The following is a 14293-nucleotide window of genomic DNA, read 5'->3' as shown; positions in this document are numbered from 1 at the left end:
TTTCTCTTTGAGTCATTGCAGATCATACAGTGATAAGAATACGTTAAAGTACAGTTTAAAATGTGTTTTTTCTTTGCCATGTTGAATAGGAAATGAAGGATCAAACAAAGTTCTGGAGGAAAAACATTATATTTTATGTCTTATACTTAGTTCAAAACTGTATTTGTTGCAGGACTATTTTAAAAAATACAGATTTCTACTGTTTTAAAATGTTTTCATCTGTTAACAAGATATATTCTCTAACCATAAAAAAATCTATTTATTCTAGTATAAGGACTCTGTAAGTGCTTGAAGTCCTTTCTCAGAACTGAGACAACAGTAATTAAACAGATATTAATAGCTTGTTTCTCTGGGGGGGGACCCTCCTAGTCCTCACAGAAGAACAGATCTGGTTCTTCTTGTGTACAAAATAATTAAAATAATTAAAAGATTAGATAAGTACCATGTGAGTTTACTATTCTTTTGGATGTAACAATATACCAATGAAGTGTTTTTCTCAGAAGAGCCGGCTTGGTGACAGATGTGCAGGAAGTGCATACCTGTGTGATTGTACCTGCTGTTGTTTTTCATCCTCCGTCTTTCTATTGTTCTCTGTAAATTCATCAGAGCGCTTCTAGTTTCACTTTAAGAGAAATAGGTACTAAACTCTGTCTTTTCTCAGAGCTTAAAAAGGGCATTTACTTAAAAATGTATATGTGTTTAATCGCACTGTTTGTTTAGTTGATTCCAGTAACGACGCACTGTGGGACGTCTGTCCTAACACACACACACACTCGCAAAAAAGTCTGTTTACTCGTGTCTCATGAGGAATTCAGCTGCTTCTTTCAACCTTTTTTCTCCTGTGACTATTTTAGATTAGATAACAAGCTGCTCTGTCTGTTTCGGATTGTAAAAAGAAAAAAGAAGAAACCTTTTAGCAGAACAAACAAAATACCAGATCGGAAACTGTATGTGCAGGTGTGCCAACAGACCATTCGAACGAATGAGGAAAACAACGTGTGACTCACTCAACAGAAACCCCCTTCTTTTTAAAGAGGAAAGAAATCTACGTGTGAATTTCTAAGGTGTCAGTAATTAGTCAGCTGTTGAAGCAATAAAACCTATAAACAGATACATTTTATTTCATGCTGCTAATTATTATTTATTTTTGATCCAACATGCTTTCGTCCTGCAGAAGAAAACTGGAGGACCTGCAGTTCTCATGGCAACCAGGGAGAAAACATCGGTGCAGAGATAAAACATCCAGTTACATGGCGTCCTCTGGGTTCTGGCAGCAACAGAACTGACTGTTGTGTGCACAAGGAGGGCCTGAAACCTCCAGATGATAAAGAGAGAAAACCTAACATGGAGAAATACTGAGAACTCTCAGAGTAACTGGACTGACCCAAGAAAATCTCACGATACTTGGAGGACTTACTCAGCATCTGCTCGGAACAGTGAGACGTCTTTTGGAAAACCCAAACCTATAGAATGTAGCTACAATTTGTGTAGCTTGAATTTAAAGGATTTATCTTTAAAAATGACTCAATAAAAGCATTTATTTCAAGATTAAACTGTTTTTAAGTTGTTGTTTTTTTTGCCTTCTTTGCATTACAAAGAAGAGCAAAACAGAAAGGTGGGAAGGCTAAAAATAAACACAATCAAAAGTGCAAAATGAAACTGCACATTTCAGGCATGAAGGAAGAGAGCGTTTTTCACGCGAATGAAACTTTAAACTTGACTGGAATGTCTTCTACTTTCAGGTGTAAGTTTGCCAGAAGAACAAGAGGATGGCGTTTGATGAAGCGGCAGCCTGCAATGCCGTCTTCAAGCTGTCAAGATGAGTATCTGTTGGGCAAGTGTCTTCCTCCGAAGCAAATCAAACAAGAATCCAGACACCGGTCGAGTTTTTCCAGAGAGGTTGCTCGAGTTTTCTCAGATAGGCGAATGTCCAGTCTTGCGGACTTTCAACGTGTTTGGCAGCTGCCAGCCTGTCGGTACAACAAACAGCTCAGGTTTTTCCAGATGAATGGGATCCTAAACAAATCTGGAATTCAATATGTTTTGAATATATCCACATTAAATGCATCCTCATATGTATGATGATGAAGGAAAACGAATTAAATGTGTGTGTTTAGAAGAAATATCCAGAATAAATGTCGGATTCTCTCAAACTCTCCCAAGGTCTTAAAAAAACCCCACAAGTATTTTACTTTATGCGTTGTCTGACGGTGTCACGGTGACCCTGCATGCGCTTCTACGAGGTTATTTTTGTTGTGTGGTTTCGGGAACTAACAGTCTGACGGGACATGCTCCTGCTTCCACGCTGTCTGACCGTGACATCTGCTGCGCTCCCACTGAGCATCGCGCCAAGAGCGCAGAAATGATTTGTTGTTCAGAAACAACAAATCAGTAAAGCAAATCAAACCTTGGAGTATTTCTGCTTTTTATTTACTTGTTGCCAACACTGGTGAGAGCAGTAAGAGACACCTTTGACTTAAAAAAAAAAAAGCAAACTATAAACTGTCATTTCTTGTTGGGGTGCCGTCTTGCTTCCTGGCGGCGTGACAATGAGGGCATTTACACTTGTAAAAACCCGCATGTTGTTAAGCAGGGTAAATAAGAAAGATGAGTCAAAGATAGAGTAAAAATGAAATGTGTGTGTTTTGATTCTTTAGAAGAGCAATATAGCAGTATAGGCGGGGACGGAAGGGTTCTGTCAGCGAGACAGTCCGCCACCTGTCATTACTGACTACTTTACAAGCATTCATGCATTCATGCTCTCTGATGTTTGTCTCAACATGAAGCTACCTATTTTCCCACTAAAACAACAAAAATATCAGCGAACCTCTCTGCTTCAGAAAAATACCGAGTTGGCAGATTGTTGCTTAAAACAATCAGTCTTTTACTCAATCAAGGAGGAGAACATTTTACAAACCGATTTCCAGAAAGTGGAATGTGGATTTTGTGAAACACCTTGCAACAGGAAGCTGGTTACCCAACAAAATCCTGTGACACACACCCACCTCTTGTGTGCAGTACGAAACATGAATCTCCAACCAAACAAACGTTTAACTATTAATAAGCGTACCCTTATTTTGCATCCGGTGAATCATCAGAAAGCGGAGACGGGCTCAGGGAGGCCGTTTACTTCTACAAAGTACAGGTTGGGTTTCTTAGAAAATGTGAAATATTCTACAGTTTTATGGTTTGATCCATCCAAAACTCCAAAACATCGAGAAACATGGTGGTGGGAGGTTAATGATGAGGCCTTGATTTTAATCAGATGAAGCTGAAGTCCTATAAAGGTAGATGGAACTATGAAGCCATTCCAGATTTTTAGAAAATACTTATTTATTCTTAATTCAACAACTGATTATCTTAGAGGAAGATGTAGTAGTGAAAAAGTGTTGACGCAGTCGTGTTCAGGAACGCACATAAAAAAGGGGAAACAGGACATTGGGTCAACCCCGCAGTAGAGAAAAGCAGCTGGACATAATGTATTATTACCACACTGGTGCAGTCATTTGGATGCTGGGGTTTCCTATCAAGACAGAGGTGAGTTCCTGATGCAGTTCATCTTCTAAAAAATTTAAGAAATCTGGCTAAATTAATGACATTTGATATAGAAATTCAACCATTGTGATAGGAATAAAAGAAAAGAAGCTTAGGGAGAAAGCTGAAATTAAATAGTTTTGCTTTATGAGTTTAATGCTTTTGTGATGTATTTTGTTCAGTATTTGCCTGAATTCATCAAATTCAGGCTTTTATTTTTTACCTTTTAATGGATATTTAAACTGTTGCCTTGCTAACAAAGAAACTGATTGTTATTTTTGCATTAAACGCAGGTTGGAGGCAGTGCACCTCCAAGTATCTTCCTATATGAAACGTCTATGAGAATTGAAGATGGACTTTATTTTCTGGCAGAATTACTATTAGGAATAAGCGTAAACATCAATAAAATGACATCCACTTAAACTTAAATCATTCTTTGGTTACTTTTATATTGCACATTTGCTTTAGGAACATTTTATTTGTGTGGATGTTTCAAGCAAGAGCATTATTGCTGGTGCACAGCCTCCAACCTCATTTTTTCCATCTAAATCCTTGCATATACACATTTGTGGTTCAGTATTTGCAGATTTTTCAGTTGAATGTAGCTCAAAATTATTTACAAAAAATTGCCTATTCACAGATGTTTTCAAACACCATATCTAAAATATATAAGAAAGAAAATCCAGTTTGGGAAGCTGAAATATAAATACAGAATTTTACTCTATTGACTGGTGTTTGCAAAAAAGCCAATCCAGGTGTGCCATTCATTTTCCTTGTTGCTGATTGGTTGAACCCCCAAGAAAGAAAATAAAGAAGAGTAGATGTTAGCTTCTACTGTTATTAAAGGGGATCTCAAGTATTTGTCAATTTTAGCATTTCCTTTAAAATGTAAAACTCTGAAACCAAGTTGAAGAACTTCCTCAAACTGTTTTCTTCAGTTTAAATGACAGATTTACCTCTGTTTCTTTTCCATAGCCATGTCCCTCACCTACGTCTTCACTGACTACTACTTTGAAAATGAAACTGAACCGCTCGACTTGAATCTAAACACAATACCATGCAATCCAAAGCCCCTGGATCCTACTGCAGGGGCGATCTCGTCTCTGATCCTCATAGCTAACTTTTTACTGGCGATCCCGGGCAATTTGTTGGTAGGATGGGTGATCAGCTCCAGCAGACAGGTTTTGACTTCATCGGACGTCTACTTGTTCCACCTGACCATAGCAGACGGACTCATGGCCCTGACGCTCCCATTTTTCGCAGTAGCGCTGGTTTGGGGGTGGCTCTTTGGTGACTTCATGTGCAAGTTCCTCAACCTGGTCATAGAGGCAAACTTCTACACCAGCATCATCTTCCTGGCTTGCATCAGCGTCGATCGGTACCTTGTGATTGTGCGCTCCAACGAGACCCACGGGACTAAACAGAGGAAGTGCAGCAGGATCCTGTGCGCGGCGGTCTGGGCCCTCGGCTGGGGCCTTGCTTTGCCTGCCCTTTTCAACGACGTCTTCAAGCTTGACGAGGACTCTGAGAGGCTCATTTGCACGGAACGCTTCGACATTGGGAGCGTCACCAGTTGGAGGATCGCCACTCGTGGGTTTCGCCATATCTTCGGCTTTCTGATCCCGCTGGCTGTCATGGTGGCATGCTATGGCGTCACCATCGCCAGGCTGCTGCACACTCGTGGTTTCCGGAAGCACCGGGCCATGCGGGTGATCATGGTCGTGGTGATCGCATTCCTGCTGTGCTGGGCGCCGTACCATATAACCATGATGATCGACACGCTGATCAGGACCAACCTGATACGGTTCGACTGCAGCTTCAGGAGGTCGGTGACCTTAGCCCTGGATATAACCAACACCCTGGCTCTTCTGCACAGCTCCATAAACCCGTTCCTGTATGCCTTCGTGGGAGAGAAGTTCAGGAAGAAAATGATGTGCCTCATGCAGAAGAAATTCAGACAGGAGAGGATGTCGGGGTCAAAGGTCAGCCGGTCAACCTCTCAGACCTCGGAGGGAACTGGAACAATTCTCTGAATGTGGTGGTCTCTTAAACCTAGTGCTTGTATAGTGAGAGGAATCAACAAACATGGAGACGTGGCTTAACGTTGTCTTTGTATCTGATTTGAGATGATGAAAACTGGCAGCAGTGTCCAAATCCATCACAAAATTAAGATAAATTATATCAACTTTAGGACGTATCAGTTTTTTGTTTGTTTGTTTGTTTGGAAATAAAAGAGTATAAATATTTCAATTATGTTCAATGGTAGGACTTGTTGTATTCCTCTTAGATATTATGACACATTGCTGCCATCTACTGGAACTCGTCATGTTACACCTATGTCGCCTTTATTCATTGACACAAAGGTAACACATTTTGGGATATGTTTAAGAAAATAAAGTACAGTTAAATCCCTACATGTATAATTTTACCATATTTACAAATGTACAGTGTAAAGTTTCAACTTTTATCTTTCTTCTTTGTGAATAGACGATGCTGAATGTGTGCTTTCATATGCAAATACATAAAAGTATATTTTTTTCTATCCAAACTTGTTTTGTTTGATTGTAACCAATAAATCTATTTACAAGTTAAATGGATGCAGTCTTGTTCAGTTTATGACTACTGTTAGCTGCCTTGAATTTGTTTTAACTTTTCCAAGAAGAAATTAATTTTATTTTACACATTTGCATCTTTAAGATAAATCTGTAAAGCAGATGACAAGAGTCCCAAAATCATCATCGACCACAGAAATTTCCCATTGAACCTCAAGCTAAATAAATTGAGTGTCTCTTCTTCCTCTAGAGCCTGGGACATTCATTTATAAATGAAAGTTATTTCTGCTGCCTATATACACTTTTCTTTCCTTCCACTCTACTTCCCACTAATAGCAAATTTTGTGTGGTTTATCTCCCTCTTGTGGAGATAAACCACACATGGTAACAGAATATGTTACCATGTCTGTCTTTTTTTATTACATAGCATTTGTATATAAAAATGCGTTTATTGCTCTAATGTAGCATTTTCAGTGAACCTGTCATAGTTATTAAAGTAAACAGAAATAAATGAATCAAAATAAGTTTCATTTGTAAAGTTTTTGAACAAGCTAAGGATTTTGGCATTGAAAATATTATTAATACATCTACTCTTATATATGCGATATACATTCAAATTATATTTTTATATAGATATAAAAAGGGAAAATAAAATGACATGCTGAAATGTATCAGTGTGTGTCATACAGCTGCATTATTATTATTATTATTATTATTATTATTATTATTATTATTATTATTATTATTATTATTAGTAGTAGTAGTAGTAGTAGTAGTAGTAGTAGTAGTAGTAGTAGTAGCAGTAGTAGTTGTTGTTGTAATAGAAGTTGTAGTAGTAGCGGTGGCGGTAGTAGCCTTGTAGTAGTCATAGTAGTATAGCATTAGTTGCTGCAATAGCAGTGAACTACCAGAAGAGGTCATACATGAGCTTTTTTGAAGGAGAAAGATTAGTTTAAAAGTAAAATCAAGAAAATTATTGTAATGATATTCTTATTGTTCTATTTTTTAAACATATTGCTTAAGATATATTTTAAAAGCATTAGACAGTTAAAATAATTCTTTGTATGTCATTTTTGTGTGAGCTGCACAAGAGACAACTCCCCAAATAAACATGTTACAACTTATGAGACCGTTAATCATCTTGGTTGTGGGAGAGAACTGCAGTTCCCAGAAACCCACGCGATTTTTAAGATTTGCAAGTGGACCGCACGAGGTAACGTTACATTTAATTATTTGTTACATTTTTAACCCCCCTCCCCCTTTTTATGTTACTGAAATGCACGTTTTTAACAGGTAGCTAAACATTTTCACCATTTTCTTGCTTGCTGAGGTTAATTTGCTCTAAACGCCATTCTAATAATTTGTGCTGACGGAGTCCAGATTCCTGCTTCGCTTTTTAGACAGTAATGCTAACATGTTAGCTGCAGCGTTCTAAATATGTCATTAAGCATATGACTGAAAACCTTATGTCTCTTTTTAAGGTTTTCAGTCACATTAGCAGCTAGCCCGCGCTAGTACCGCGTGTTACGTAGTTGTTACGTGTTTGTTGTAAAAACACATCCAGTCAGACCTCGTCTTCTGTTGCACAGTGTTGCTGTTTTCATTATAATAACGTCTGGAAGTAATGCAGAAGGGAACATAAGTGAGGTCCTCGTGGTAAACACATTAAAATAGTTTTATAGTACTTGTTTTACTGCCTCAGATCCTAAGTGGCTTTAGAACATTCTGAGCATTGCAAAAGTATTCATACCCCGAAAAGTAATGCAAAAAGCTAAAAAGCTATCCTAGAAATTACTCAACTAAGAGTTAGTTGGTAAAATAATAGGAACACATTTCATTTTGTGCGAATTCTGATGTTTTAAAGACTAAAATAAAAACGTTATTAAACATAAATAACCTTATTGTATTGCAAATTTAGGGTAGTGTGTTTATATTACTCTTAAACAGTATTTCATAATAGTATTACTCAAGTAAAGGTTAAAAGTATGGTGCCTTAAAACTACTTGTAAAGGTAAATTTTTGGCAAAAAAAAATAAAGCTTAAGTAAATATAACTAGTTACTACCCAATTCCGGATAAGTTATTTTCTTTTTTTTTTACATTTCATCACTTATTTATGATGCATCTTATTACAATTTTAAGCAAGAAACCATCTGCAGGCATGATGCTGCCTCCACCATATTTCACTTATAATCAGTGTAATGTAGTTTATTTTCCTGATTTATCTTTTTTTTTTTTGCATAAATATAACACCACAACACATTTGTGATTTAAACAGATTTGTTTACTCAGAGAGCAGTGATTTGTTGACTGCAGTGATATGTTGACTCAAGTTACTTTGCATGTGGTTTAGACGGATTTGTTTATGTAAACTTCCTTAATTCCATGTACAGAATACAGTACGTTACAATGTCGGTCTCTGAGGTGGAGAACATCACAAGATTTTCTCGTTGGTCATCATTTCATTATGTTTACGTTTGATTTGAGCTGTTTTTAACCCAAATGTGGAGAGATTTTTTTAGGGAAACCACAAAGAGGGTTTTCCTTTTTTACTTTCCGTTACGCAAGGCAAAGTCGGATTGACTCGACTAACAGAACGCGCTGTTATCGTTTCAGGTCAACAATGCGCCGAGCCTCAGCTGCTGGATAGCATTCTGTTGGAAAAATATTGCACGGTCGAAAGGGGCAAAGGTCAACAGCTTCTCTCTCATGCAGACGACGGCATGCTAGCTGTGTACCTACGATTTCATCATCCTGTAAAATGGTTCATTCCGGGTAGCTCAGCCTGTCTTCACAGAAGACCAAGCGGCGTCAGACAGCGCCGCAGGGTTTCCTCTTTCATTCCAGCCAGAGTAGTTTTGCTTCACATGCTGATCTGACAGAGCAGTGGAAAGGCAGCGCTCCGTATCCAGGGGCGACCGACATCCAGCAGCCACGATGGCAGCCGACCGAGCAGCGGCGGGGGAAGACGTGGATGTGAAGACGCCGCCGCCGCCGCTGCAGGACGGCGAGGGACGCGGGGATGCGGAGGCGGCCGCGGCGCCATGTCCCGCCGAGGACGGCGGGAAGCTGACGTACTCCGTGATGTTTCTGTGTTTCTACGGGTTCATGTCTTCCATAAGGCCCGGGGAGTCGTTCATCACGCCCAATCTGCTGAGCTCAGAGAAGAACTTCACCAGAGAGCAGGTCAGTGCGGTCCAGACATTGATAATTAACTCGGCGGAAACGCAACACAGACTTTCCAACTCGTCCCGTTACTGTCACATTGCAACTTTGCAACTGTTTGTCAGGATTTTCTGCTCGGATGAATTCATGTGTTCCCCGCAGGGAGATGACTGATCCGTCTTACTCGAGGTCACAGTTCGCATTCCTCCTAACTGCGTCATCGGAGGAGGATATGTGACTTGTACAGATGTGATTTTTGTTTTATGACTTCGAAGGACCGAAAAATGAGCTTAAGAGTTCAGAAAGGTCTCTAAAGCAGTTAAAGTGGACAGACGACTCATGCTAATAAGCTTGTTAAAAATAGACAAAAGACAGTTGCTTTTATCTTCAACCTTCTCCCACTTTTGCTTAAACCTTTAATGTTTCTTTAGTTCATCCATCATCCACCTATAAATCCATCTATTTATAGTTTTAAATGATACAAAAATGAGAACTATGAAGGTTTATTGTTTGAAATTTGGCTAAAAAGGATTGAACTCTTGAAATTAGTATTTTAGCAGACGTGTTGAAGGATCCAGGATTTGTTCCTGGTTATTAAAAATAAAGCCACTAGTTTCCTTGTTTTCTGTGTCAGTTAATAAGTTATTTAATGTACAATTTTTCACTTCATTGGAACCAATTCTTTGCTTACATACAGTTAACCGTAAGACCGTAGAAACATTTGTTGCAAACAGTTTGGACACTCTGTGAGGGGAAAAGTTTTAACCCGGCGCCGGCTGCTGTTCCCAGGTGACCAATGAGATCACTCCGGTGCTGACGTACTCCTACATGGTGGTGCTGGTGCCGGCCTTCCTGCTGACCGACCTGCTGCGCTACAAGCCGGTGTTGATCATCCAGGGCGTCAGCCACGTGGTGATCTGGGTGCTGATGCTACTGGGCGCCACGCTGGTCCACATGCAGCTGATGGAGTTCTTCTACGGCATCACCATGGCGTGCCGCGTGGCTTACTCCTCCTACATCTTCTCCCTGGTCAGCCCATCGCTGTATCAGCGCGTGGCCGGATACTCGCGCTCCTCTGTCCTGCTGGGCGTCTTCGTCAGCTCCGTGCTGGGCCAGCTGTGCCTGTCGCTGGGCAACATCAGCTACCACACGCTGGACGCCATCTCCCTGGGCTTTGTGAGCTTTGGGCTGGCGCTGGCGTTCTGCCTGCCCTGGCCGAAGCGCTCGCTGTTTTTCAACCGGACGAAGAGCCGGGAGCCGGCAGAGAAAGCCGCCCTCTCCGAAACGGACGAGATGAACCCCACGCGGGCGGGTGTGTCCTTGACGGCGCGCTGGAAGGAGTCCATCTTTGTGCAGATGCTGCTGGAGGTCTGGAACATGGTGAAGAGGCCCAACCTGAGGCTCTGGTCCCTGTGGTGGATCTTCAACTCCACGGGGTATTACCTGGTGCTGTTCTACGTCCACATCCTGTGGAACAAAGTGCAATCCACCACCAACTACAACGGCGCGGTGGAGGCGGCTGCGACCTTACTGAGTGAGCGCTTTACCTGGAATTATCCCATCTGGAGTTAATGGGAATATATCTGATGTACGCTGGACTTTGTCCTAACGCATGTGTAGGTCATTTTACCTGATATGTCGGTCGTTTGAGATTAGCAGATCCCGGCACTTTCTGAAAAGTCTTTAATATGCAATATTAGAAATCCACAAAAAGATGTAAATAGCAAACAATTCCTTTTAAAATTCGGTCACACAGCATTTCTTTGGGAAAGGCTTGATCATTTGTATCATCTGCTGCTAAATAATACGTCTAGGTGAAGTTAAAATTTGAGGAGCTCTAGGTGGAATAGATCTACAGACAAAAGTTGTTTTTATATGAAGTACAAAATGTGCAATTTTGGTTAAATTGCGGCTCTTTGGGTGTTTTTTTTTTCCGGAAACAGCCAGTTTATTAGTTTGCATACTTCAGTTAATGATTAATTGATTGCTAAATAAATTTCTAATTATTTCAATAACAGATTCATCACAATTTATCGTTGCACGGGTAAAAGGTAGGGGGGGCAGTAAATCAAATAATCTTTTTTTTTTTAGTGTTTTAAGATTTAAATTGAGTGAAATCTTCGTTTTTCACACATGCACTCTTTATGTTTCTGTAATTTAGTGATGTCAGCGTGCCCCGGGTGGCCATATTGTTTGATAAGCACGCTTTATTTACAGCTTATTTAATTTGGACTTTGAATTCAGGTCAAATCCCAGACCAAGTGACAGAAGCCAAACTTTGAAAATATTTTTTAGTCATTTGCAATTTCTTTTTGAGAAAAGAAATCAAGAGCGCGTTTAGCTTGGTTGGGGCGTTTTCCATCGAAGTTAAAGCTTCTGTCTTACAAGCCTGGGAGGATTTGGAGTTTTGTAATCCTTGTGAAAAAGTCAAGAAAACCCAGAAGAAAGTATGTAGAGTCTGATTAACAGATTATAATAAATTACTTATAATTGGATTTTTCCGTCAGGAAAAGATCAGGTTTGTGTCGGTTCTTCTAACAGACAATTAACGGCATCTTTAGAGGCTGGATAAAATATTGATCTCATTCCCCCAGAGCTGTGAATAAAACCAACTGCTTTACTTTCTTTTTTTACTTCTTTCTGCACTTTAAACCGATTAAGTAACCTGAAGATCACATGGAAACACTAAAGTGTCATAAACCAAAACGTGATGCTGGGTAACCAACAACCAGATATCTTTGTTTGTTTGACCTGCGCTGATTGATTTCTGTGTACTGTTCTAAAATCAATGGAAAACAACGTGATTAATTCTAAATTATTTCATACCCCTCCTCCCCCCCCGCAGGTGCAATCACTTCCTTCATGGCGGGCTTCGCTAAAATCCGTTGGAATGTCTGGTCGGAGCTGGTCATCGGCGGTATCACGGCGCTGCAGGCGGGCATGCTGCTGGTCATGGGCACCACTGGAAACATCTGGGTCTGTTATTCTTGCTACATCCTCTTCAGAGGCTTCTACCAGTTCCTGGTTCCTATCGCCACGTGAGTAACAAACAAAAAAGCATAGTATATACTAAGACGTTACTGAAGCACGGATTTATTTTTATTTTATTATTATATGAACCCATAATGGCTGAAATTGTGCTGTAATTTGCCGTTGGTCGATTTAATTAAAAAATAAAAAATACCACCCTATGAAGTGGCATTGATACGGCAGTCCAGTTTATAATTTAATCTTTGCAGATTAAGAAAGCTGCATCTGGAGTAAAAAGTTTCCCGTTGTCCAACAGCAAGTTTTGCATCGATTATAAAGACTTATTCCTGCTTGTAGCGCCCTCTGGTTTTCAAACCGCTCAGTTGGGTGTCGCTGTCTTCTCACCACCAGTTTCCAGATCGCCTCGTCGCTCACCAGGGAGCTCTGCGCTCTGGTTTTCGGCATCAACACTTTCTTGGGGACGGTACTGAAGAGCATCATCAACCTGATATTTTCAGACAAAAGAGGCCTGGGATTAGACGTGGAATCTCAGGTGAGGTCGCTCACCATAGGAGGCATGAAACATTTACAAAGGCTGCCTCCTTAATCCAAATTTCTCTTAAATACAATTAAAATTCTAGCTAATCCTCTTGAAGGCGCGTCAAACCAAAACTTTTCCTGGGATCTTGTCTCGCTGTCCGCCACCTCAGCTCATTTCAGCTTTCGAATTTCTGTTGCAGTTCCGCATCTACTTCATCTACTTCACCCTGCTGACCGTGGTGTACTTAATCAGCGCTGCCGTCGTCCTCGTGCGTCACTTCCGGAACCGAGGGGAGGAGGAGGAGGCGTCACCCGACAGGCAGCACACAGAGCTCACGCCTGTTTCAATGACCTCCGAAGCAGAACCGCTGTCCAAGTGTCCAAACCTAAAGGCAGCAAACACTTTGGAGAAGCCGCTGAGGTGCCAGTCATATTAGCCTGGTAAAGATGGCGGAGATGTCAGGTGGTTTTTTTCTGAGCCTTAATCATGCAACTGCCTCGTCTTCTGCTGTGTGAAGCCTCTTGCACTACATTTATGTTTTTCACCATAAAACAGTGACAGAGCACATCAGGTTTGAAACATATTACACTTTTTTTTCCTAACACAGCACTCCGATTGTAATTGTTAAAATATCTGAAGACAAAATCTGATTCTATTGATTTTGCTGTTTTTTTCATTAACAAAGACAATCATATTTTGTGATAAAACCACATGCTGAAAGCTAAAAAAACTGCTGGATTTTCTGCAGTGTTTGATTGTATTTGTAATAATCTAGTATTAATTTGTATTTGATACAAATCATTGTAGGACAACTCAGTTTTTAATCTTTGATTTTTTGTAAGATTTAGTGCCACAGTTAAGGAACAAGAAAGAAACAAACTGCTGCTTTTACTTTGAAACTCATAGGAATGAAGTGTTACCTAATCCTGCTGCAGGTTATAACGAGGTTAAAGTTCAGAGTGAACTTCTAATTCCCACACAGCAGAAGTTTCACTTTGTCATATTAACTTTTTTTTTTGTAGGATTCTAGTTTTTTTCAGAATGTGCTCACAATGTGTATTTTTCACTTGATTAAAATAATTTCTGAGAAATGCAGTATGATAGGAAATTGAAAGTTTTTATGTTTTTATTCATAAATAAAACATAAGTAGTTACTACGCTGTATTTTGTAATTTTTTTCTTCGATTTTTATCAAAATCTTGTAAGACCTTAAAGTAGAGTACAGGTAGGGTACAGTACAGTACTTTGCACTGGTCTATCTGAAAATCCTATTAAAATACATGGTTTGTTCTAACATGAAGACAATCAGGACTTATAAAAACATTTTCAAAGCACGCTCTCCAAGTTATGATTCTTGTTTTCTCAGCTGTAGTTGTCGCTCAACTCTGATTATTGTTATTTTTTTGTTCAGGATTTCTCAGCAGGTGGTTCTTCCTTTAACTGAGCTGTTTGTACAGCTGAATCACAAAGATATGAAAAATGACCTTTTGATCAAAATATCATTTGAGATGAAAATGGGACAAAAGAAATGT

General features: G+C 39.8%; 2 protein-coding genes across 3 annotated transcripts; both read left to right on the top strand.

Moving 5' to 3' along the window:
* The first annotated feature begins 343 nt into the window (after positions 1 to 343).
* Positions 344 to 6127, top strand: LOC103474633 (C-X-C chemokine receptor type 2-like). Of its 2 annotated transcripts, XM_081615975.1 has the most exons (3): positions 344 to 1064; positions 1175 to 3537; positions 4510 to 6127. In XM_081615975.1, exon 3 carries the CDS (start codon positions 4512 to 4514, stop codon positions 5565 to 5567), a length of 1056 nt encoding a protein of 351 aa, XP_081472101.1. In that variant the 5' UTR covers positions 344 to 1064; positions 1175 to 3537; positions 4510 to 4511; the 3' UTR covers positions 5568 to 6127. The 2 variants fall into 2 exon arrangements, with proteins under 2 accessions (XP_081472101.1, XP_008423975.1); XM_008425753.3 differs by lacking the exon at positions 344 to 1064 and having other exon boundaries at positions 1092 to 3537.
* A 1077-nt stretch (positions 6128 to 7204) lies between these two features.
* Positions 7205 to 13923, top strand: slc19a1 (solute carrier family 19 member 1). Its single transcript, XM_008425743.3, has 6 exons — positions 7205 to 7299; positions 8702 to 9271; positions 10040 to 10784; positions 12096 to 12288; positions 12632 to 12773; positions 12961 to 13923. Exons 2-6 carry the CDS (start codon positions 9023 to 9025, stop codon positions 13195 to 13197), a joined length of 1566 nt encoding a protein of 521 aa, XP_008423965.2. The 5' UTR covers positions 7205 to 7299; positions 8702 to 9022; the 3' UTR covers positions 13198 to 13923.
* The last annotated feature ends 370 nt before the right edge of the window (positions 13924 to 14293 follow it).

This window comes from Poecilia reticulata, chromosome 2 (assembly GCF_904066995.2).
Source record: "Poecilia reticulata chromosome 2, P_reticulata-male-v2, whole genome shotgun sequence".
Lineage (NCBI taxonomy): Eukaryota > Metazoa > Chordata > Actinopteri > Cyprinodontiformes > Poeciliidae > Poecilia > Poecilia reticulata.
This window is presented reverse-complemented; position numbering and strand designations above follow the sequence as displayed.